Here is a 27,972-nt window from a genome sequence, read left to right on the forward strand (position 1 = left end):
TATCATAAACGTCTCAAATATTAACACTTTGATAGTACCAGCCTTAATTTTGTAGTTCGTCAATATTTCTTATACCGAAAACGATTCGAGACCAGTTAAAGGGCCCTGATACGAGCAGTCTTGTCTCTCTATCTGCTCTAATAACATTAAAATATCATTAGACAGATGTCACTTTAATGTCAAATTTTGATAGTATGACACGCCAAAATACACAGGTTGCTTTTTCGCAGCATCGAGCCGTTTCCAATAAAAAACTTCATTGAATGAAGCAAAAACACTCATTTAAAACTTGTTGGCTTTTGTTCGGCAAAACTCAAAAAATATGTTTTTGTTCAATTTTGTTTTTTGCTGTTTGATTTTTTATTTTTTGTTCCGACTTTCGATACGAAAGTAACGGAATATTTGTGCTCAGGGTGGGTTTTTTACTTCAGACAAACTTCGAATTTTTAACTAGCCATTTTGACGGATTTTTTTTAATGTAACATTCAAAAGGTATTGTTGTCCTGAGCTTAAACTTGAAAAGATAGTACGCCTGTGATAATTCTTCGTAAAGTTATGGGCGATTAAAATTGCCATTTTGGCCAATTTTGGACAACTAACGCTCGATATATTTTGCGCTATTAAAGCGTAAGCGGAGATTTAATCCGTCTTAGAAATTGTTCCAAACTGGTTGAAGGAAGCTCATTTGCCATAGTTGATTCGTTAAAAGGAGCAAAATCTATCTTTTTGTAATTTACATGGCGTGTGGGGGGGGGGATGATTTTCATAAAAATTTTCAAATTTTTTTATTACAATTTTTTTTTATTACTGCTCCATAAACCTTAAGAGGGCGTCGGAACATTCAGCGCTTTGCCCTGATACGAGCAGTTTTGTTTAATTTGACAAGAAAGGATGGAATGTTTGGGCTCGGGGTGGTTCTTTCTCCAGAAAAATTTCAAATTTTTAATTGAAAATTTCTGGCAGAATTTTTGAATCCACTGAAACGGTTTTTTGTCTTGAGCTCAAATTTAAAAAAATGCAGTATTGATCATTTTCTTGAAATTTTGGGGGTTTAAAGATTGCCAATATGGCCATATTGGCCAATTTGGGACAACTAACGCGCGTTATATTTCGTGCTATAAACGCGTAAGCGGGGATTTCATCCGTCTTAGAAATCGTTTCAAATTGGATTGAGGCATGCTATTTAGTCTCATTATTACTTTGCTGTATGCGAAATAGTTGTTTTTGTACTTTACATAGCTTGAGTAGGTGGGGTTGGTCTTCAATAATATATGGAAAAAAAACTTCTTTCATTTTTTTTGAAACATTCATCACTTTGTTTTTAAAGCGAACACTGCTTCATAGACCGTAAAATGTAGTCGGAACGTACAGGGCTTCTTCCTGATACGAGCAGGCTCGTTTTTACCACTTTTTCAAAACTATTCAATTGTTTTTTTTTTCTGTTGGCCATGTTTTGAATTTTTATTGCAAACTGAATCAAAATTGATAGGACTTCAAATGATGTTTGTCGACTAGCTCAGGGGGTTGGTGATACCTTATTCGATTTTCAGTGTCAAAAAATCAAAATTCAAAGTTTATTCTCAAATTCGATGATCACAACAAAAAAAATAACAAGATTTTCATAAAACTCAAAATATTTTTTTTATAACCTGGAAATCATCCATTTATTTTTTAACAGAAAGGTTTTCATTTGCACATAAAACAAAAAAATGCAAGCTAAGTTTTCCGACAGCAGTGGTCGCAAATTAATTTAAAGTTCAAGTACAGTTATTTTCATGACCGCTTTTCATAGAATGCTTGAAACTCATATATCATTTGACATTCCCATTTCGACGTCAGTTAGCTACCTTGTGCTTAGCTTTAAAAATGAAGCTTCGCTCTTACGGATGAAACAAAAACCAGATGGATTCAATATTTTCAGTGAAAAATTTAAGTGAAAAAAAAACCAATGATGTTTAATGAGAAAAGGGTTCTTTTGGTTTTCAAAGCAATGTGCAGAAAACCAATGAAATTCTCATTCGTTTTATATTATTATTGCGGTTTCCAGAAATGATAAAATCTCTCAATAATTTTTTCTTATTGTGGTTTCCAGAAATGATAAAATCTCTCAATAATTTTTTCAAAAAATATTCTCTTTTTTGACTGATAACCAATAATAAAACGAAGTATTTTCCTATAAGTTTTCATCACAGCTAGTTTTATCATAAGCAGGAAAATTAGACGTCATGAAACTTTCTTTATTGCTCTCTTTTTTCAGAACATGTTTTATGGATTTGATCATTTTGTCGTAAGGTTCCAGCGATCTTAGCCACATCGGCAGGAAATCCCAAGTCTTGAGAAACGTCGGCAAGTATCCCTTCGACTTTTCTGAGTTCTGTGCTATGTTGACAAATATTATTACAGCAATCGATGCAACTAAAGGTCCTCCGACACAGTAGAGAGTTAGAGTTCCCGCCCATGAGAGAAGGAAGACAAAAGAGGGTGCAATTAGGAACATGCCGATGAGGTAGACCAGGGCGAACCATCTGTAGTCGGCTGTTATTCTGCCCAGTTGTCTTGCCAGCCAGAGAGGGAGCTGAAACATCAATTTGTACATCAAATCAATTTAAACATATTTAATACAGTATAAAAAAAAAAAAAAATTTTTTTCTCTCTGAACACTTGTAGTTTGAAAAATTTGAGAGATTGAAAAGTGCATAGTTATTTTCAAAAGTTTCAAAAAGTCTTGAGCAATTTTTCATGCCTTGAGACGAATTCCTCATGCTAATTTCAAAAACTTCTCATAAAATAGTTATATCAAAGAGCTTTTTGATAGCTGTACTAAAATTGGCTGTTACTTCGTTAAAATAATTATTATCACGCACTGCATTCGAAACAAACTCAAGCACATAAGAAAAAACTTTAAGAAAATGAAAAACTTGAAGCGGGTTTTTACTTTTCTAAGAAGAGGCACAGGGTACCATAAAATGAAACCACTGAGATTAAACAACAGATGACACAAGGCAATCTGAAGCGAAACATTCAAGTTCTCATTGGCGAATGCTGCCAGAATCCCAGTTCCAGTGGTACCCAAGTTGGATCCCAGGGTGAGGGGGAAGATTGTCTCCAACTCCAAGACTCCGATTCCAACCAGAGGGGTGAGGGTGGAAGTGAAGATGGAACTGCTCTGGATGACCACTGTCAGAAGAGCGCCAATGATTGCAGCCACATAGCCTAAAATTAAGGAAAGTTGATGACAAGACAATGAACAATTTTGAAAGCATAGCTGAGCAAGGATACCCGGTTACTAGCAGAGTAAGTTCCCTACTTTCCTATTTTTTGAAAAATATGAGACCAAGAAAAGTCAAAAAACGGAAAAATAATTGATTTTAGTTTGACAAGATTTGATAGATGAGTCAGAAGAATCAAATAATAATCGCTAAAATGTTTTAAGATTTCCACAAGAATTAGACTGGAAGTTCAGGCTGAAAACGATATTTTTTTTCGATATTGAAGCTTTTTCGATTTTTTTTTGGAATTTAAATCACAGTTGACAAGCTGATCCCCAATTGAATCTCTGTGAGATTTCTCCGAGGTATTCAAAAAGGGTCAGAAAAAACACTCTCCATTCGCCAATAAAGATCAGGCACTCTGAAAAAAATATCGACGGAAATTAGACAAAATTGAAAACTTTGAAATATTTTTTGAGTATTTCGAGTATAATATGGAGTATGTTTTATAACATAAACAGCTGATTACGGCACCTTTTAATAAAAATTTTGAAACACCAGTTTTTTAGAGAATCTTTAAAAAAAACAGTACTTTTGTTGCACTTACTTTTTCCTAGATTGAATCGAAGTTTCCTACTCACCTGTAAGGAATCCGAATGGTTTCGGCAGTTGTGAGTTGACAGTTTTCTTGATGATGTCCGAAATGTAGTGAGAGAAGAGCAACCTGAGTACTTTTACGAGGAGTACCAGACAGACACAGAGACACACGATGGACAAAACTAGAACACTGGCTCCACTGGCTGAGTCAGACCAGTTCAGAAGATTGAAGAGAGCCTTGCCTGCAAAATAAGATTTGTTAAAATGGGTTTAAGAAAATAGATCTTATGGGGTTATAATTGCTACGGGAGTTCGGTTTGAAATGCAAGTAGATTCTATTTGAGCAGATATAGATAGCAAACAAGGCCTTGGTAAAATCGCTCGAAAAAATATTTTTCTAGTTTCGCAGTTTTTGAAGAAACTTTCCGTTTGAATAAACACAGAAAACAAAAAAGTGCCTTACATGGTTCATGATGTTGTTTCTCTCCACAATCGCTCTTCAAAATCCGAGAGCTTGTATTGGAGCTAACCTAAGCAATAGAAAAACAAGGTTAGCCGGCTGGTGTGCAAGTAGTACAGAATGTTCAGACTATATTCTTGAAAAAATTAGTTTTTTTCAATTGAATGTCGTTTTTTTTGGCACGTGGTTTGATAAAAAATATTAGACGAAATCCTATCCTAAAACGTAAACCAATTCGACACTCTTTGAAAAACTGGCAAGATGGACAACAATTTTAGTCAAAAAATGACTAGAAAAACAAAACAAAATCGTAAAAAAAAGTTTAAAAACTTTTCTGGAACCTGATCTAAACTACATTTTATGATTGGATAAATTAGATATTTTACCAATGTAAAGTATTTAATATTAACCAATCATAATCCATCTAACTAACAATCCACTTATTTGTAAGTGCTGAAATTACTTGTAATTTCAGCACCAGAGAGATTTGAATTTAACTTAGAAATTAGTTGACTCTCCAAGAAGACTTCAGCAACCGCAATAAACCAGTATACCCTAGATCTATTGAGCATAGCAGAGACTAGTTAAACAACCTGAGACTAGATAGTATAAGAGTAAGATTAGGATTGGTATTAGACTAAGAAGTTGCACGAATCTATCCGGCCGAAAATAAGATAGCGTGACGAGCAGACGGTGTACCCTATCCGAAATTACTCTATGAGTTATACACCTTGGTCCTAACTCATCTGGTGCGACCATAAGTCTCGAACAAGACCTTAATAGCTTAGAATTAACCAATAATAGATTAGAATTTAGACAAAACATTTACAAAATGTTATACGACAATAATTTAATCGAAATGTCTCTACGACTCAATAGATCAGAGCCAATATTCCGAACGATAACAGAACTACCCGGAATTGCAAGAAGACCTCGAACCAGAGACGACATACGACAAAGTAGAAACTTACCTTATAGTTATATGATAGTTCGGCAAAAGCCAACACAAACTTTTGTATTTAGAATACTACTAGCAATGAATTTAGATTTTCATTTGCAAACATAAAATCTTGAAGTCAATCTTCAAAATCATTTCAGGCGCTAAACCAAATTATTAATATACAATAACGATTGATAAGGAGATCTCAGATCGTTTTCCTAAATTCTGCAGTAATATACAAAACATGTTTGAAAAATATTTATTGAAAAATCAAAATAAAAATTAGTAGCATGACAATAAATGGTTAGTAATTATAAATCATCCTGTTGTTCCAGCTTCATCACCTGAACATAACAGCATTCATAAGCTCACTAATATCATAAAAACACTAAATCTTTTCTCTACACAAATTTAAATCATTATTAAAACTTAAATTCACTTAATTTTAAAATCAGATCATCAAGGCTTATCCTTGGATCTTAAATCATTTTCTACTTAATTAAATTTAAAACTTGATCATCAAGGCCTCTCCTTGGATCAAAAAGAACAATTTTGTTCTCCCCCACCCACTTAGCTAGTGTCTAACGACCTCAAACGTCGATTCACTATCCAACCCTTTCTAAAAACCCAGGACTAATAGAAATTTTTAAACAAACTAATCATTCAAATTAGGATAAACAGTGAAGAACTTCGGTTATTCATCCTTCACTTGATCCCCCCTCTTACCAGACCCAGGATAAATCTTAGACTTAGTAAGTTTTAAAATAGTATCTAACGAACTACTCGCGTTCTAATTATACCTGAACCTTGTGGATCGATTTACTATTCTCCAACCCTTGAACACAATCACTACCCTTAAGTAAGATTAAGTAAGTTAACACCTTAGCTTATACTAGCCACGAGAAAGTATAAAATCATTCTTCGGAATCGATATACTTTTCTCCCCAACCCTGAACAAATAGACCCAGGTTAGGCTAACCAAAAAATCGTAAGGACTAACAGTCTAAGTAATAGAAATCATTTAACAACCTTTTGCATCCGTCATCCTAAACCTTATGTCATTTAAAAACCTAGGAAATAAACAAACAATCGTTTTACACAATTGTGAAATAGATAACAAAAAATACGATCTTGTAATCACACCACACACACACAAACAGTTGGATATATCAGAACAAAACGACAAACACTAAAAAGAAAAATAATAACCAAACAAAGACAAATTACACGAAAAAGATTTTCCAAAAACCGCAACGCATTTTCAGAATCAGAAACCAGCAGTTTAGACGAACTTTATAAATTAAAGGAATCTATAGATAAAAATTGCCCCATTCACGATCAATTATATTTTTCCGACTCAGAAACAACTTCAAATTCATCAAAAAGAGGAAAAAGAAGAATAAAAAAGCAATATAAACACAAACCAGTACATTTATACAATTGGAACCAACCAATTAGACACATTGATAATTACATATTAACAGTCATCAAACGAAAAAATGAGCTCAACACACACCCCAGGTGAAGAAAGTCCAGATGATGATGATATCTTCCCCTTTATCGTAGATGCAACCACTGATAGAGGACAGCATATATTTTGCAAAAATTTACTCTTAAATTTGTTTGAACCCGGAATCAGTCCATGTAAAACAGAGTTCCCAGATGTAAAAATCAAAAGACAAATTATCGATCACTATTTGAAAGATATATGTAACTTAACACAACAATACGGAATCTACTCCATAGAATTCAACTCACCAAACCAGAATCACAGCAAATATGTAATTCAAACAGACGACCTTGATTTAGAATTCTCAAAAGTATTCTCAGAATATATAAAAAGCATCCAATATCATAACTCACAAAGAGCAAACTCCATATTCACCAATGAAGTTTTTGCGATAATATATAGTTATATCTCGATATTAGAAAACGAAATCCAGATACCAAATGTCTCACCGACAGAAACATCTAAACATATAAAAGTACGACATGAAATCACACTACTCTCTAGTTTTCTAAATATAATTAAAGAAAATTTCACGAAAGATGAAGTTTCACAACATACAAAACACGACTTACAAAAAATTTTGGCATGGTTCATAATAGATTATTTCACACATAATATTGATTTAATTTCACAAGCAAGAAAAAATTTTAGACCCCAAAACTCAAACGATGATACTGCCATCACAGAACAATCAGACTATGTTTGGGACCCCGAATGGTCTCATCCCGCATTCATAAACTTCCCACAATCAATCTCAAGTCAAGCAATAAGTACGATATCTTATGTAAGAGATTATGTAAGAGTAATACCATTAACCATTGATGCAACACCATTAAACTATAATACATTTTTACCTGATATGCAAAATAATAGTTTAAACTCCACAGTCATACACAATGAAAACCTCAATGGAACTATAAATCTCACTCAACAAGATATCCAGACACCATCACACTTCATAAATGAAGAAATCGTACACACAACAACTACACAACAAAGTATTTCACCAATACGTCCAAATTTAACAACACCAAGAAATACAAACCCTTCACAAACACAAGTAACCTTACAATCAACCGTTAAACCTTCGGTTGCCCCAAAATATTCACACATGGATTATCAAACATACAGACCCATGACAATACCGTCAAAAACACGTAAAACGTTCACTAGAAACAATTTTACAGACCATAATTATAATTACACACATCCATCAAAAACAAATTATCCCCCACGAAAAAATTTTAGTAATTATACAAGATCTCGAAACTGGGATAACCCAATAGCACAAACTAATTCAGTAAATTTTCAAACAAATTTACATCCTTCACAGGATCGTAGTGAAAACTATCCATTTTTTCAACAAAATAAAAATAAAAAACAAACATCTTATCAAATGGATTACTTATCCTCAGATGATGATTTTTTACAACCAGATATATTTGCACCATATAATCAAGAATATCGTGGACAAGGTGTACAGAAACCACATACAAATCATAGAATTTTTTCTCCACAACCGATAGATACACAAAATCAACAACCAATTCAACAACAAAACCCAATTGATACACAATATTTTCAACCAATTCAGCAAAAAAACCCAATGATCACACACTCGTATCAACCGACACAAATGCAAAATGAAATACCACTCCCATATTATCTTCAACAACACGAAATAACAAGAAATCAACTTTCAAATTTTTCTCAAATGCCAAATGCAGCAGAATCATTACAAATGACAATGAATCCATACCTTATGGGTGGATCATCAATAACATCAAATAAACCTTTAATGGTATTCACAGGAACAGACCCTGAATATTCTGTAGAAGACTATTTAAATGCAGTAACAGCAAATTTGATTTTAAATATAGGACCTGAACCAATTAATACGCCACTACATCAAAACTGGATACATCGACGCACAGCGTTGATACAAACAACTTTAGACGGCGCAGCCCAAAAATGGTTTTCAGTATTGCCTATAGAAATAAAATCAAATTGGAAAAGGTTTACACAAGAATTTTCAAAAATGTTTGACTCCGAAAGAAACAAACAACAACAAAGAGTTTTATGTAATGAAATTCGCAGATTACCAAATGAAACCATCAAGCAATTAGCAGTACGCATCGAAACACTAGTTCGAAAAGCATATTCATTAAATACACACGACTATAAAAACACAAAGATGACAGAAATCTTAATGATGACCTTAACACCGCAATTAAGAAAAATAGCAATAAAAAAGAGAGCATCCCATCCTTCTTCAATTCGAGAACCCGATTTAGATTTTCGAAAACTAGTAGACAAACTAGAACAAGCAGAAATCACAATGAAACTCGAAGAAACAGAAAATCTGAAATTACAATATGTTAACCGAATCGAAACAAATACCACAAGTATCAACAATATACAGGAATCAGATACAGACCTCGTTGAAAAAATCACTGAAATACTCAATATTTACGAAAAACACCCAAACTTTAAAGGCAAACCATCTTTCAAAAAATGGTGTAATTATTGCCGACGATACGGACATAGTATTTCTGAATGTAGACAAAAACAGCAAGACAATCAAAATAAACCTCAAAAATATAAAGAACCAAATAAATCATTCTATCAATACATGAAAAAAGATCAAAATCTACCGAACAAAACTGTGTACAGCAACAACAGTTCAGGAAAACCACTCCCGAACAATACAAATTATACAAGAAATCAATCACCATATAACTCAAGTTATAGAGGAAGATCACCAGAACGAAGAAATACGCAAAATTCATCACAAAATCACTACAATAGACCAAATAGTCGAAATAACTACTCCAGATCAAATTCAAATACAACACGATTTGTTTCTAGATCTAATTCCCAATCAAGAAATAATTACTATCCAAACAATCAATCCCGAAATTCATCATACAATAGGAATAGAAACTACTCCAATAATCGGAATAGAAGTTATTCAAACAACCGAAACCAGAATTACCCGAACAATCGATCAAGGAATAACTCATATAATAGATCGAACTATAACAGACCAAACAATAATTACCAAAACAGATCACGAAATAATTCACAAAATCGACATTCAAGTTATAATAATCGTTATAGAAGTTATTCCCAATCACCACACAGGAATAATAACCATTATAATAATTCTAATAATCGCCATAGAAGTAGTACACCTAAACATCAAAGGAATATAAATCAAGTACAATCAAATCCAGAAACAACATCAGACCCTCCAGGTATTGACGACACAGTAAATGATATGTTACAACTCAATCAAATAAACTGTGAATCATCAGACTCAGAAAGTGAGACAGAAAACACTATCTCCATCAATATGATAGCAGTCGAAAATGACTATGAACCTATTATATATGAACAACCATTTCCATCACACATATATGAAAATCAATCAGAACTCCTTCACAATTATTATATTGAACCCATCCATTCCACACCGGCGACGCAAAAAACTACTGAAATTAACACTACAAATCAACCCAATGAGAATAACAAAACAAAATGCTTGAATACAAATCACATCTATCAAAACATACAAAAAAAACAACCCAAAGAAAAAATTTGGACAATACCATTTCTTTTAGAAAGTCCAAGAAGCAAAGAATTTCAACCACCAGATCTTGAAATTGATTTTCTAATTGATTCAGGAGCAGAATCAAATATAATAAACATTCCCACATGGAATGAAATAAAAACCTTACACCCAAAGCTAACACCTCTTGAAACCTCCAGTAAACTAGCAACAGCACAAGGATCAACATTGGTAAACTATGGAAAAAATCAATTATTTCTTCTCCCCACAAGAACAATGGAGCAAAATAAAATTTTAACTAAACCATTTAAACAAATATTCCATATCACTGATATTAAACACAATATCATTGGAATACCATTTATCTCTAAATATATACCAACAATCAACATATTAAACAGTAAAATACTAATCAAAGATAAATACACAAAAGCAGAAGACACATCCCTAACATTTTTTCAAAGATTAAACAAACAACCACCATTCTTTTCAAAATTTTATCCAATATATAACCAACAAAGAAAACACCTGAAACCACTATCAGGAAACATATATAATTTTTCAATAAAACAAGTTCACCAATATGATGAAAAACAAAACAAACAACAACTCTATATGTCAGATTTTGAATTCAAACCTATCCATAAGTTTTTCAAAATCACAATTTCATCCATAAAATATTTGAAAAACTCGAAATCAGATATTATTTCTCTACATGTATACAACAATACACCCTATCAAGTAACACTACCTTTAAGACTTTTAGGCTATTGCGAAACCAACGCTACAATATCACCAATATACGAAAAAGAATATCGCGTAAATAATATACTCCAATTATTAGATATTTGTCAATCCACAATTCTTAATGAAGAATTATCCATAAATAATATAATAAGTAACGAAAAAAAAAATACGGATTATTTAACAAAAACCCCATATTTCAAACCGACATTCAACATAAATAACTACACAGAGAATCAACAGAAATTTTTAACAATGTTTAATTTCCAACATTCACAAATAACACAAGACGAATTTGAAAAATTAGCTAAACAGCTAATTAAATATTCATCAGTCTATGCAACATCCAAATTTGATGTTGGCAAAATCAGCTCATCACTACATCTCCCATTAAAACCAGACGCAGTTTTCAAAAAACAAAGAGCAAGTAAAGTACCAATTCATTTACACGATAAAGTGAACAGATTACTTGATATTTTAGAACAATACAATATAATCTCACCAGTAAATAAAGAAGAACAACCAAAAGGTAACACATTTATCAACCCTGTTATCATTCTAGCCAAAGGAGAATCATTAAAAATCGTTCTCGACGCTAGATACCTCAACTCACTCATAGATGAATCAAAGTGTAATTGGCCTATTGAACCAATACAAGTTATTTTAACAAAAATAAACGGAAAATACTTTACAACCGCAGATATGAATAGTGCATACAATCAAATGCCATTAGATGAACAATCGCGACGTTTAACACAATTTGTTATTGGAAACCAACAGTATGAATTCAACCGCTTATTCTATGGAATATCCATAGGACCAGCAGCATTTTCAGCTTTTATGAGCAAAATTTTTCGACCACTAATACTCAAGAAAAACGCAATCACCTATTTAGACGATGTTTTTATGCAATCACAGACTAAAGAAGAAATGTTCAATGTTTTAGAACAATATCACCAAATACTTCAGAACGAAAATCTGAAGGCCGCCCCCGATAAATCACACTTCTTTTTGACAAGAGTAAAATTCTTAGGACATAATATAGAAAGAAAAACAATCGCCCCATTAAAATCACGCATTGATGCTATTCAAAAACTCCAACCACCAACAAACAAAAAGAAAATCCAAGAATTCCTTGGAATGTTGAATTTTTTAAGTAAATATGTCTATAAAATGCAATTATACCTAAGACCATTTTATAATATACTTAGACAACAAAATAATTTTGAATGGAACACAGAACATCAAGCACGTTTTGAAGAAATTAAAAAACTTCTAACTGAACAAATTTCAAACACAATTCCAGATTCAAATCAACCATTTTATGCAATGTGCGATGCTTCGAACTTTGGCATCGGCGCAGCATTATTACAATCACATAATGGTACAAATAAAATGAACCTCATATCAGCAAATTCTCGATTATTCACTCAAGCAGAGCTACGACTCTCAACTCTAATGAGAGAATGTACAGCCATAATATATACACTAACAGAATATGAATTTCTGATACTTGGATCAAAACATCCCACAGTTCTATTCACAGACCATAAACCAATCATCTTTCTTTTTACACAAAAGTCTAATCCAAACCACCGAGTTTATAGATTTCAACTAATTTTAATGAAATTCCAAAACTTACATATAGTTTGGACCGCAGGAAAAAATCTTGCATTACCAGACACCTTAAGTCGAAATACGCCACCTGAATTACTTACACGTAAAACCACAGTTGAAATACCCAAAAATATAAAATTCTACCTTGCAAAAAACGAAACATCACCCCGACTAGAATGCAAATATGCAGTAAAAACTGACGTTGAACAATCACAGATAAACAATCTACAACACTTCCCACTTTATTTAGATTGTCAAAATAATCACTATGAAGTTGACCTACTTGGAACATCAACTTTTAAACCAATTCCATATTCACAATGGATAAAAAATAACACCCAACAAAAAAGAGTAAAACAACACTCGCATAAAAAAGACCTTTTTCCACTAATTGAAAAAGAAAACCTAACTGATAAAATAAATTTATCAGGAACACAAACAATCGATTCAAAATACACAATAAATCAAGTTTTTGATCTCCATGACCCACTTGATACAATACCCTTATCTAAATTAGAAATTGAAAACATATTTCTCCCCCCAACAGAAACAATTAAAATTTCAACACTGAAACAATATCAGAATCTTGACCCGGTAATTCGACAACTAAAATCATGGCACAAATATAAAACTAAACCCGTCAAATTAGATACAACTATTTTAGGAAATAAAACACTCCTCCGATATTTTCGAAAATTCAATAATACAACAATTAACGAAAACACAGACCTTCTAGAATACAAATTAAATGAATCTACAGTTCCCTGTCTCCCTCTAAGTATGATTCTCATAGCTTTTAATATTTCACATACACAAAATATTAAAGGACACTCTGGATCAGAAAAAACATATTCAAATTTTATACAAAACTTTTATTTCCCAAATGCACCAATTTGGATAAAAGTACTATGCAATGACTGTATAGTATGTCAACTAAATAAACCTTATCCAAATCAAAAACAAATAGCACAAAAACAAGACTTTAAAGGACAAAGTTTGTACTTTAACCACCGTATCTCCTTTGATACAAAAGGACCAATTTCACCCTCATCAGAAGGAAACTCCTACATCATGGTAATTGTTGACGCATTTACACATTATGTAGCACTTAACCCAGTACCACATTGTAACGCTTATTATGCTTACACAACACTCTATGAACACTGGATAGCCAAATTCGGACTACCAGAAATTTTAGTTACAGACAACGGTACAGAATTCATAAATAATGAAATCATCACACTATGTCATCTATATAACATCAAACACAAACCACGTACATCTCACGCACCTTGGACAAACGGCTTAGTCGAAGGTATGAACCGTTCATTACAAGAATATCTCAGATGTATCATCAATGGAAATGATACAAGATACACCGAATGGTCAGCAGATGTAAAATTATTTCCCTTAGCATATAATTCACAAATTACGACAACTCTAGGAATGTCACCATATGAAATGGTTTTTAACCAAAAGCCACGCAAACCAATAATGTTTACAGCAAACTCTCATAAAAATGCACAAGGTTATTGTCAACCAAATAAAGACTCAATCTGTTATAACCTACCCTTACATACACACGATGAAGATCATTTTCATCACCCACAAATTCTTAAATTAGCCTCCGGTACACACACCGAATGGATTTTAAACAGAGATAAAAAACACAATGAAATTTACCAAAAAGTAACAAAAAAGTTGTTACAAAGGCAAAACATTAATGAACAAATAAATTCACGCTTTACACCAGCCTCCGATTTAAAAATTGGAACATTTGTTTTAATACCCAATTTTAATACTCAAAAAGGAATTTCAAAAAAATTACAACCCCTTCGTAAAGGACCATACCAAATAATTGCAAAACCCACTGATGTCACATATAAAATCACCGACTCAGACAAAAAAGAAATCGTTCAACACCGAAATAACCTATTACCTTATTATCCAAAAGAATACGCACTCCGCGAACTAACTCAATTATATTCTTTTACAGGTTTACAAGTTATTCAAAATGACCCACATACGGAAAATACAACAAAGGAACAAAAAGATTTTCACCTCAAAAACCAAATAACAAAATCAACCACCACAAAAAACAATACAAAAAATCTAGATCAAAATACATCTCAAAAAGAAAGAAAAAATAGAAAAATGACAGAACAAAAAATACCCCAAGAACAAATCGACAAATCAGAACATAGAGAGTCTTCACGACTTAGAAATCAACCACGTAAAAATTATAAATTATTCATCCCACAATCTAAAATATTAAAGAAAGTTGAATTTCAAAAACAACTTTAATTCTACATTTAATAATCTTTGCACCTCTGAAACATTTTACAATTTCATTTTTCAAAATAACATGCTGACAAACACGCAGCGATTCTAGTTCAAAATTAGCCAATAGGATTCATCCAATCCGTCACCTTCTATAACTCTAACACAAACCAACTAGACGAAAAATATTAAACTCCAGGCATATCTATAACTATAACTTTACGACCTCCAGGTCAAAAATAAGCAAACCACTCCAACTTGACAACTAAAATAAATATCACCATAATATCATAACCCTCCCTTATCTAATAAACCAAAGATCAACAATATTTCCCCAACTCAGCCCTCAAATACCCCCCAAACAAATATGTTAAATTAGCCTAAAGTAAAAGAACGACCATTTTAATTAGCCTAAAGTATAAAAATCTCAAAAATACCCCAGATCATTTGACAAATGAAAATAAAGACAAAGAAGACCTCCCAATCACCATAAAAATTGCCCCCAACAATTTTTCACAAGACTCAACCCACTTGTCAAAAAACCAATAAATAATCCGACCACACTTGAAAATTGCCCCAAACAACAAAAAATATTCGATCAAGAAGTCATTTCGTAAATGCTCTTCTCTCAATCAGTCACTATAATTATCACAAACCTCAAACAATTTTTTACGATACTTGAAACTTTCATAATATTTCTTTTTGATATCCTTGAATCTTTTCTAATAATCTTAATCATTTTTTGTAATATTTTTTTAATTTTCTACACTATATTCGAACTATTTCTCCAACTTTCAAAAACCCTTGATTATATCCACAGGTACGATTCATACAACTTGTCTAAATGATACGAACTATTTTCAGTAGAACTGATATTTTTCTACTATTTGTAATTTTTATAACATTTCTCTCATCCCTCATTTTGACCATATGCAAATGTATAAAGAAAGCAATCCTCACATTTGCCCTAGCAACAATCCTCCTAATTCTTTTTTTAGAAGAATACTATAATAAACATAAACTTTTTCACTAAAAGAATAGACCAAAAAAGCTATCAAAAATTGCTACCCAACAGTCACATAGTCAGTCTTCACCGACATCATCCCAAGATAACCCAACAACATCTTCAACTACCCAAAACCCCCAAACATCTACACGAATTTCTTTTCAAGATAACCCATATACCTTTGAAGAACGACACGCTCGCTTATCAGAACCACTAGAACCAGTTCAACGACAAGCACCTCTAAGTGAACCAACATATAACTTATACCCAACACTACCACAAGAATTAAGTAGAATAAGAAATCCTAGTCAAAACCAAAATACAGTCGAAATAAATAGACAAATTATACATCCTCGACGAAACAGAAATTTTCAAACTCCCCGAGTTCATTTTGATATACCTCAATCCCCATCACAAAACACTCCAGAAAACCCCATTGGTATATTACCAGAAACCCCTACGCTTCTTTCACAACGTAGCACCTCAAGCCTACCATCAGATTACTTAGGTTCAACACCAACATCTGAACAAATACGTGAAAATCCCTTTAACCCCCCAAACCAAGCATCACGACTACCATATTGGACAACACATTCATTCACACAAGGTGAACTAAATTTAGTCAATGATCCAATAGATATTTCTACGGATACAACAACATCCTCATCACTACCAGAAACATTATCACTACCATCAACACCATCAATAAGCCAGATTTCACCACCACCTTTTAACTTAAATTTCCCAAATAACCTCGACGCTAGATATCGAGAACAATCATCAACAAATATTCCTTTAAGACTAGATTGGAATACATTCACAGCACCTCCACCATTATTTGGACAACACCTAGAAAGTAACCGACTCCACAATTGGGCACTAAATAGACTACAATATAGACAAGACATTCACGAAGACATTCGTGCTCATAACATCCAAATACTCCAACAGAATAGTCTACAATTAAAATTTGAAATCACGGTTAAATTAAACAACATTACTCAACATCCCTATCCATTAAATCCACCAAATATAACAGCTCAATCCCTACCACCACCATTTATAACAACTGAAGTAATATACAAATACGACAGATATACCAAAAAGACAATTGGTTACATCACATTTTATAACCCATACTCAGGATTGTCATACACATGTATATTCTAAAAATTTTAATTTTTCTCCAACTCCTTTTTCTAATAACCTCAAATCAAAACATAAACCCTTCCCCCCGCACAGGACCACAAGATTTATTAGTAACACATTACGATTGTGAAGAAAACGAACAAAAAACACTACACAAATATGCAATAAATCAAGTATCACAATGCGAAACAGAACCACAAGCCATAGAAACAACAAATGTAATAGCGACACTCTATTCAAAAGCCCGAGCAACTACAGTTATAGGATATAAATTCACAGCAACATTTTCTGAAAAGAAAGTACATTGTTCACAAGTCTCAAATGGAAATAAAAACCATGAATCATTCTACCAGAGTAATATAGAACGACTTTTACATCTCAATCCCGAAGATTGTAAAAACGAGTTACTCCGACTAAACATCACAAAAAATAAAAACACAGATAGAAAGTTAGTATATTTCCAAGTTTTTTCAGATTCTGTACATCAAGCAGAACTTGAAAGATATCAAGGACATATAAAATTAGATGAAAAGTACCCATATAACGGCGCACACGGACGATTAACTTATGATATACATGATAAACACTGGATACCACACATTGGTATAAATGACCCATCAAACTGCAAAGCAGACACAAAAAACAAAGGATACCAAGAGATCATGTTTTTCGATTGGAAAATACAACTCGAAAAAATACAACTCACACGAGATTTATCAGACAACACAATGATCTATCAAGGAATCAGATTACCTTGTAAAAACGACCAAGGTGATTGCGACCCTACAACACGAACACAAGCAACAATTGTTTGGTTCCCCGAAGACACATGTACAACATTTCAAGTAGCAAAAATACACGCTCGTATGATAAAATTTCACGAAAAATATTTTATACAATCAATACCATATGAACAAGTAAATCCATTACGAAAAATAAGTTCTAATTTTAGAAACATTCATAATATAGAAAATAAATTAACACGTTTTTAATTATATCAAGAAGCAGAACTTGCATGTAAATATAAAAACCCACTTTACAAAACACAATACTCCGAAATATTAGTTGAATACGAAAAAAGATTCGACATGACCACTGGAAAAATAAAAGTCGACCCATACGCCACAAGTCATCCTCCAAATGAAGGAACATCATACATACCAGTTCATTTTCAAAAAAATACAGGTCAACCTGGTGGAAATTTAAAGCCCCAAGACGATCAAAGCACACGTTTACAAGAACTATCACTAATGAATAGTACATATTTTGGTAATATCCACTATGATATTCACTTAGATATGAAACTAGACTACACGATTAGCCGAATTTTTCAAGAAATGTCACTCTCTGAATTAGAAACACTACACCAACTATGCGAATTAGAAAGAACACAAATATTACAATCACTTGCACTAGCAGTATTAAAAATACCCTACGCAGGATATTTACTATCAGGAAATAGATCAAATTTTTTAGACTACGAAGGAAACATTTTATGGTTTTATACTTGTACCAAAAAAGTATCACCACTATATGTTTTTGAAGATAAAAGATGCTATAAAAGAATCCCTATCTTTTATAAAAAATAAAGTACATTTTGTTGACACACTCTCAAGACGAACATATTTTTGGGATACCGCAGTCCCATCTGGATCAGAAAATAGCCACAATGTAGTACAACTAAACCCTGATGGAGATAAATATTACCTTCTCACCCCATATCCCACATTAATGCAATCACTCAAAAAATTTTCACCAGAAAGCATTCGCGCTATCGCTCGAAACCCAAATATAGACTTACAATCAATAGGAATATACTCAAAATCAGATATTCAACATCACATTAGAACACAACAATTCCAAGAATTATTAACACAAATGGACACAATACAAAGACAATCAATTGACCAAAACTTACGCAAACTTGCCGAAACTGCAGGATTTGCAGACATCTATACGCAAGACTATAGCGGATATTTTAAAGACATTAAAGATTATATATATCTAAACGGTGAAAAATACCGTCCCCAAGATATATCACCCATCAATATTTTTAGCTTTGTTACACTCAAGAATGAAATTCTTGATTTTCTAGGATGGCCCTACTACATCTTAGAAAAACTGACTATTTTATACGCAATGTTTAACTTTATTGGATTTCTTTTTTCACTCTTAAAAGGAATCTATAACACATGTGCTATACACACACAAGTCAATAGACAAGCAAGTGTAGCACGCATACTATTTGCAGGATTTTTTGGAATTTTTTCTACATCAATAAACAAAATTCTTTTAGATGCACAAATAAAAGAATACAACACAAAAATAGCAACAAGACAGAACACATACGACGAAGAACTTAACAATGTAGACACAACGCCAACAGCACCACAGTTACCACCCCTACCACATAACCATCCATTATCCCTAGTCCCACGTAATTTTCGAAACTTAGCAATAACACATAACCCAAATTTTAGACCAACCATATCACAAAGTCCCATCCAACATATAATGACACGCCACTCACAAGATGAAAATACTTATGAACAAATTATAGAACAACCCCATACCACCGCTTTTGAGTCTCAAAATAATAATTTTTTTAGCCCACGATGAGCCGACAACTTGGATCCCTACACCGATCAAATTCCCACCCAACCAATCTCACTACTCCAATTACAATAATACCACTTTTTGCTTTCCCACCACCCGATTTCCCAACCAGTAATGTAACATCAGGCATGAATTCCGATACTAATTTACACATCTCAGTTTTATACTCCACATCACAACTCAATAACCCGAATATTGAAACCCCCGACGAATTTGCCGACTCTGAACCATCAAAATCCAATAATTTTCCCACCAACCGCTCAATTTTTTCCCAACCCCCTTTTCAACCAATGACACCAAATAACCCTGTCCCCACCAATTCTACACCCTCTTATGCTTCCCAAGTCACTCCAACTTATTCTTCATATCATTCAGACCGATCATCCAATTCTCCAGATACCCCCCAAATCTCACCAGAACTAGATAATTTTATTACATTACAACAACAACCCTACCACCTTGATACCCCCACCATAAACCAAATTTCATCCACAATAGATTCATCCAACCCTCCTACCCCTACACCCTCTTCAATTTATACCGAATCATTAGCACAATCATCCACATCTACTGAATCTTCACTCAGCACTAATAGAGCTTACCGCACTTTTAAAAGAAAGTTCCCCAACCATCCTTTCCCAGCAAAACCAGGAACAGCCCGTGAATATATAAATCACCCAAATCACACTAATACAAAAGAATTTTTAGCTATGACCTTACCCTCATTTCCACAATACACCTTAAACACCCCTCACGACACTAACGAGACACGTAACTTTGTAGACGAACACGTTTTAATGCCTACCCTTCCTTGGACCTCATATTATCATTTTACTAATCCCCTTTGCTTACCTTTATCTAACACTCACATCGATATAGAACGAAATAAGGACATGCTATATCGACTCACTACACCACTAACACCTAAACAATTTACTTACATTGGATATAAAAAATCACTAAAAACACACACTGCACCCCGAGCTAATGAATATACACTAGAATATTACGATCATAACATCATCAGAGCTAACCAAGATCAATTCTTAGACGACGATCGCTTCGCTAACCCACAAATCACCGAGAAATTTTTCATTAAAACACCATATGTATTTACGCTAAATATCTTCGATCGCAAGTTTGACCACATTATTTCAGAAGCACTAACAGACACACAAGCCTACGAAAGTTTTAAAGAACGCTTCCAAATATTTTCACTAACCTTTCATTTCCTTGCACCACATGAAAGAGATTTGCACTGCTCACACGATATTATGTTGCGCACTAAACAAACACACACATACATATTATCGTTTCATCCAAAATCACTTTGACCTACACACTCCCTCCAGACAACCACACCATCGTTTTCAATTCATCAATTCCAAATACACATCACCATTTTTTCTTAACTTCACATATTGCATTAAAGATTCTAACCTTCATGGTATTCTTCGAAATTATGATCCCATAACCCAAATGTATATCTTCTGCCCCATCACCAAGACCCTCAACGCCGAAGAATCCCGACCCTTCCTTATCCCACACGAATTTGTACAACCTATAGAAATCCCCATTTTAGAATTCATCCACAACACTAAATTCAATCACAAATTATATAATCTAATCCAAAACACACCTTACGAGTTTGCAGTTGGCACTGAAGAACTAACCACCATTAAAGCACTTCAATTGCTTTGGCCACTGCTTCAAACTAAAAATATCATCCGCATCTTAGCTAAATTACTAACAACTTCAGATCTTATCCACGACATCTTCCCCCACGGTTTCTTCCCCGACGACTAACAGGTAAGTATGAACTATACATATTAGAAACTAATTATTAAAATTAGAAACTAACCATTCTTTATTCATGTCTTCTTTAGAATTTTAGCCTTCATCCAACGATCATCTGAAAAATTCACAAAAGAAAAATAAAAAATAGCAAACTTCTTCAAACACTGTTTAAAACTCTATTAATTTTTTGCACCAAATAATTAAATAAAAATAATACCAATGCAATAATTTAATTTATAATTTTTTTCCCAAATGCAGTAAATCTAATAATGATGAAAATTTGTAACTTAATTTTCCCCAACAACTAGCAGTAAAATTGAAATTCTATGTAGTAAATTAATAAGAAGCAAATGCAGTACTAACCTTTTGATATTTTCATTCACTCGCACAAGAATTCTATCCAAATTCGCACAGCTCGCCCACAAAGAATTGTTTAAATAATGAATTTCAGTTTCAAGCTTTCACACTCAACAACTCTAACACAAGATAACACGTTTCAAACTTTCCTTTAACCCGGTTGGAAAGGAATTATACACTAAACAACACTAACCAACGCAGCTTACTAAACACCACAAACCATAGAATAACAGCATGATTAAGAAAAGGAAAACAACGGTACCCAAACCGGATTAACCCAGTTTAAAACTGGATAATTTATTCTTTTGAAGACTATTATAAAGTCTAAGAAAGAAAAAATAAAACACAAAAAAGTCGAAAGACAAACCCATACCACAAACAATTTGATTTTTGAAAAAAGGACACAACCAACAAAACGTAAGAAAAACCACAACAAACCCAACATAAAACGTTGTCACATAACAGGACCTCTCACAAAAACCGCATGCAATCATACTCCCACTCCTGGCCTAACCCACCAGGAAGGACGTCCTGAGCATGCTCTATAGCCGGCCTAACCCACCGCGCTACATCCACGCTTTGTGACACACACTTCTATTTTTAATAAGAGCTACTCAAGGGTGAGTAACTCTTCAAAATAACTGAACTAAAACAAAAAGCTTTTGTGGAAACAACTAACTAAAATCATAATTAAAAAATATTAAACTAATAAAAGTTTTATAAAATGTAAATTATATTATGCAATATATAGATCAGCATACAACACCAAAGACGAACATCCAAAGACAAAATGAACCTACTACACTCGAAAAAGAATGGCCAACCACAATCAATATGCCGCCCACAATCACAACTCAAAGGATTTAGAGTACGACTTGACTTCGCAGAAAAGGACTTCATTGAACTAGACCAATGACCACCTCGATGTTCAAGTATACGTACAGATCCGAGTAACCAGGCATCCCCTCCACGCACAATCTCCACGCCATTCCCAGACAAGATCAAAACACAAAGAAGTTCTCACCAATGAAACAGAAAAACCTGACATAGCCAACCATTCTGAAGTCAGATTTGAGTTTGTTGCGAAAACCCAGTCGTTGTCATGAGATGACACAACGATCGAACCTGGAACTTCTCTAACAAGAGAACCCAGAAGAAATATGATGTTCGCCAAACACCAACGTCCATCATCCATCCTTTGAATTACAGAAAGACTATTCTAAAAAACTCTGTAAAACCCGGATGGGTGGAACCTGATCTAAACTACATTTTATGATTGGATAAATTAGATATTTTACCAATGTAAAGTATTTAATATTAACCAATCATGATCCATCTAACTAACAATCCACTTATTTGTAAGTGCTGAAATTACTTGTAATTTCAGCACCAGAGAGATTTGAATTTAACTTAGAAATTAGTTGACTCTCCAAGAAGACTTCAGCAACCGCAATAAACCAGTATACCCTAGATCTATTGAGCCTAGCAGAGACTAGTTAAACAACCTGAGACTAGATAGTATAAGAGTAAGATTAGGATTGGTATTAGACTAAGAAGTTGCACGAATCTATCCGGCCGAAAATAAGATAGCGTGACGAGCAGACGGTGTACCCTATCCGAAATTACTCTATGAGTTATACACCTTGGTCCTAACTCATTTCAAACAATTTTTATTTTTTTTTGAATTCCAAAATGGCGCTTAAAAAACTTCGAAAGCTAATTTAAATTTTCAGGGCTTATCTTTCTTTTATAAAAGCTAGTTATTCGCCTGCTCTCTCCCTTTATTCGCTCGAAAATAGACGAGAAAAAAAATTTCATTTCGGTTTTACTCGACACGAGGAGAAAATTTCAAGAAAAAATTAATGGCCGCTTGAATCACAACTAAAAGGGCGTCATTATTAATAAAATCTATCACTCAATCCTTTCCGATGATTTTTTGTGGTACCTGATGCCTGATTTTGAGCGGAAAACAAAAAAGTTTAAAAAAAGAACTAAAAACAAACTAAAATGCACCCGAATTTTCAATAACTTCCATGTAAATGTCCAGTATCTAGAACTGCAAACTATTTGATCCTTTCTTACTATAACTATAAGATCCGTCAGCGGTTTCGTGATTGTCTTCAGTCCTGGCAAGTCAACTGATTCCTCCGAGCTATCGCTCTTGACATTTGAGACCATCAAGCCCGACAGCCACAACAGATAGCCAGTGCAAATTTCAACTGGCAGTAGAACTATCACAGTCAGCCAGTTGAACATATCGTGGACTGTGGCTCCTGCGAAGGCTCTCTCGAACTCTTTCCTGACGTTGATCTGTCCCATGGCTACGAACGTACTTGTCACTGAAGTCCCGATATTGGCGCCCATTACCATCGGGATGGCTTGTTTGACATTAAGGGCTAAAAAGGGCCACAATAATCTTAAATTCGTAAAAAATATATATTTAATAGGGAATCCAAAATTATATTCAAAACAAAAATGGATCCAAGTTTGGATTCAAGGTTGAATTCTACGATCATTTCTAAGGTTGGATTCTACCAGATTCACCTTGTTCAGAAAGTACAGCATTCTCGCATACTGTGTTTTAACTAACTCTTGGATGCCACGAGAGTCACAATAATGGCAGTGGAAGTGCTCGAGCTCTGCAGAAGAACAGTGCCCATCACCCCTATCATCAGACCAGCCACTGGGTTGCGCATGATGTCACTCTCGAACACGGAGTTGGCAGAGCTGCCCATGATGAGTTTCAACCCGTTGCTCATGAGGTCCACCGAACACACGAAGAAGTAAAGAAGCACGAAAATGGCACATAACTGCAAAGCAATTCGGACACCTTGCCAGACGCGAGTCTTCTTGCCTAGTTTGCAATGTTCTATACAATAGCAAGTTAGGAGTAAGAATTGAAGTAAACACAAAATTTTAGAAACTTTGGATTCGATTTGACTGAACTATTAATTGTTCTAGATGACTAGGAGTCGCAATATTTGTTCGTAGAAAAACAGAAGATTTTAATCATTGTTTATCACATATTGAACCATTGAATGTGCAGAAAAAATTTCCGCTTAGAGCAACTTTTTCATTTTGTCTTTTTTTTTCATATTCTTCTGAAAGGTTTGGCAGTGATAATAAATAAATTACAACGCAACATCAGATAGTCTTTTCAGGCAATCTAAGTAACTTCTGAAAGAGTTGCGTCGAGAACTTTCTGATTGTTTTTTTTGTCAACCAGCCTTGAGGCCTAAAACGAAGGTTAATTGTTTGGGTCGACAAGAGCGCATTTAACCAGCGCTCATTTAGCTATAACTTAATTGCAAGAGCTTGTCACACCATGCAAGTAACAGCGCACGCGCGATGTGAACTGGTAACTTTGGGTTGGCAAAAAACTTTAGTCATACAATTTACACTTGTGAAACCAGTGTTTCACACTTCCAGAAAATTATCTGATAACTCTACGACGAGCGTTTTTTTGCAGCGTGAAATTAAGTGACTAGCGTTTTTTCGCAGGGTGAAATTGTGTGACATCATTTTTTTCGTTTTACGAAATTTTGTGACTAGCATTTTTTCAAATTAACAAATTTTTTGGCTCTTTTTCCTTCCCCACCAGCAAAACTTTACTAGTAACATTTTGTTCACATTATTGGATTGTTACAAAAATTGGTATGCAGACTAATTAGGCTATGAAAAACCTATTTGATCTTCATACTTAACCTTGTAAAACTAAAACAGCTCGTTACAACAAAATTGATGCATATGTGAGGCTGGGGGGAAGGAAAATGAGCCAGTTCTTTTTAGTTTAGCTTTAAGTTTTTGTGCTCATTTCTGAACTGATATATGTTATGATATTCAGGACTGATATTCAGGACTGATATCTTGAGCATTGAATCAACTTTGAATCATGCGAAAAACGCGAATTAAATAACCATTTAAAACGCATTTGGTCCAAAACTAAGGAAAAATACGCAGAAAAAAAACAGCAAAAAAAGAGAGAAGAGCCAATTTGAGGTTGCATCAAGTAAAACCGCTTCATTTTGACTTGTCTAACAATCGTATATTGCCTTGTCTAATAATCTTGATCCAATTTTTCTAAACAAAACTGTAATGTTCGTTTTGCATTATTTTGCATCATCGTATTTTTTTCGGTTTAACTAAAAAATACAATTTTCTCGTATGAAAAAACCAACGAGTTGAATGGCAAGAATCCCACATATAAACTGCGTCAGGAAATTTGGCATAAAAAACAAAGATCTAATTTTCAAGTAGTTTTATCAAAAATATGTAATTTCTCTTCATAGATAAAAAATTCTTTCGTTAAAATTTGATCGTATGTAAGCCGCGGCCTGTTTTTAAGACAGACCATAAAATTATCTTACTATAAAAAACAAAACAAATTTCTCGTTTCTCACAAAACACTTGGAATTCTGATTTTGTGTCTTTTGAGCAAAAAGCTGCGCCTGGACTACGTTATAGACAAAAATTCTAATTCTGCATTCGAATGTTTTGCGACTAAAGAAGTAAAAATTTCCCACCCAATTTTGAAATTTTTCGAAAAAATGCTATTTTGAAATTTTATCAAAAGCATTTTTTAGCAAAAAATTTGTCATGAATTGATTTTAATGCAATTTAATTATAATTAGGATATCAATTTTAAGCATCCTCAGTTTCAATTTGAAAAACTTTTGTGTTTGTATAAGAAAATGCTATTTTTGAAAAATTGCTAGTCATACTATTTTCAAAAAGTGAAATTGTATGACTAGCAGACGCGGATCTAGAAATTTCTCGAGGGGAGTGGGGCGGATTTGAAAAAAATATATAAAATTTTCTCGACCTTTTTTTAAGGTCGACCAAATAGATTTTTTGAGCTCTCCTAAGCCACTATAAAGACTGTTGACCAAGTTTTCTGCGCCGCAGGCAAATTTTTGAAAAAATGCCAAAAAAAAAGCGTTTTTAGGTGGTTTTTTCGGAAAATCTTGACCAAACATTTGCGCGGAATAGCATTTTTTAGCAAAAAAATGTGTCATAAATTTTTTTATAGTTTTTTGTCTCCGAAATTGATTTTAATGCAATTATGTTTAGGGTATCAATTTTGAGCATCCTCAGTTTCAATTCAAAAAATTTTTGTGTATGTAGAAGAAAACGCTATTTTTGAAAAATTGCTTGTCATACTATTTTCAAAGTATGGATTTGTATGGTTTAAAGCGCGGATCTAGGAATTTCTCGAGGGATGTGGGGGCAGATTTTCAAAAAAAAGTTGAAAATTTTGTCGACCTTTTTTTTAGGTCGGCCAAACTAATTTTTTGAGCTCTCCTAAACCACTATAAAGACCAATTTGACAAATTTTTCTACGCCGCAGGCAAATTTTTGAAAAAAGGCCAAAAAAAGGGGCTTTTAGGCACTTCTCGAAAAAATTTCGACCAAAAAATTGCATTTTTTCGGCGCGCGCTCGCCCTCAAAATTAGTATACACTGGTGCCGAAGGCGCCTTTACAAAAATTTTAAGGTCAGTCAGCCAAAAATGGGTCGGCAGGGTGTCGAATCCCCGAGGGGAAGCGTCCGCCCCCCTAAAACCGCTACTGATGACTAGCGTTTTTCTAATGTCGAGGTAAAACTGGAATTTTATGCCTGCTGTGCGCCATCACTACCGGAACGCCAAAATGCCGCTTAATTCAACTCGATGCAACTTTTATTTCTTGTTTTTTGTACCACTCGACGATGAAAGATGCGTGGCATTCAGTTTCTCAGTCAAGGCCCTAGAAATATTGATGCACTTCGAATCAGAAAAATTATAGATTTCCTAGCAGTACGTTGGCTTATGATATATTGTCTCTCCTGGCACCCGCACTTTTTTAAATTGCATATCCTTTTGAGTGTCCGTTGCGGTATTCGTGTTTCTAAAGCGAAAAACTTTGCTGCCAATTATTTCAGCGGTAGGCTGACTATACTCGCCTGGTTTGCTGGATTCCAAATCCAGATCCTTGATTGAAGAATCCGCGTGTTCAGAAGATGTCATATTGCTACGCAGAAATTTAACTAATTCGAAATATTTGAGAGATAACCTATTTTATACTTTATCAGCTGCTGTAAGTCTCTCAAAATAATCGTGAACTAATAGTGATCCCACTGGCA

The 27,972-nt window shown here is 33.8% G+C and overlaps 1 protein-coding gene across 2 annotated transcripts; it reads right to left on the reverse strand.

The window, feature by feature from the left end:
- Positions 1 to 2,110: 2,110 nt before the first annotated feature.
- Positions 2,111 to 27,971, reverse strand: LOC134856710 (sodium-dependent phosphate transport protein 2A-like). 2 transcript variants are annotated; one of them, XM_063872980.1, is made up of 7 exons: positions 27,793 to 27,971; positions 24,444 to 24,707; positions 23,936 to 24,249; positions 4,270 to 4,336; positions 3,851 to 4,048; positions 2,936 to 3,213; positions 2,111 to 2,575 (listed from the first exon to the last, which is right to left on the reverse strand). In XM_063872980.1, exons 1-7 carry the CDS (start codon positions 27,854 to 27,856, stop codon positions 2,174 to 2,176), a joined length of 1,587 nt encoding a protein of 528 aa, XP_063729050.1. In that variant the 5' UTR covers positions 27,857 to 27,971; the 3' UTR covers positions 2,111 to 2,173. The 2 variants fall into 2 exon arrangements, with proteins under 2 accessions (XP_063729050.1, XP_063729048.1); XM_063872978.1 differs by having other exon boundaries at positions 24,444 to 24,722.
- Between the last annotated feature and the right edge of the window lies 1 nt (position 27,972).

This window comes from Symsagittifera roscoffensis, chromosome 1 (genome assembly GCF_963678635.1).
Source record: "Symsagittifera roscoffensis chromosome 1, txSymRosc1.1, whole genome shotgun sequence".
Classification (NCBI taxonomy): Eukaryota; Metazoa; Xenacoelomorpha; order Acoela; family Convolutidae; genus Symsagittifera; species Symsagittifera roscoffensis.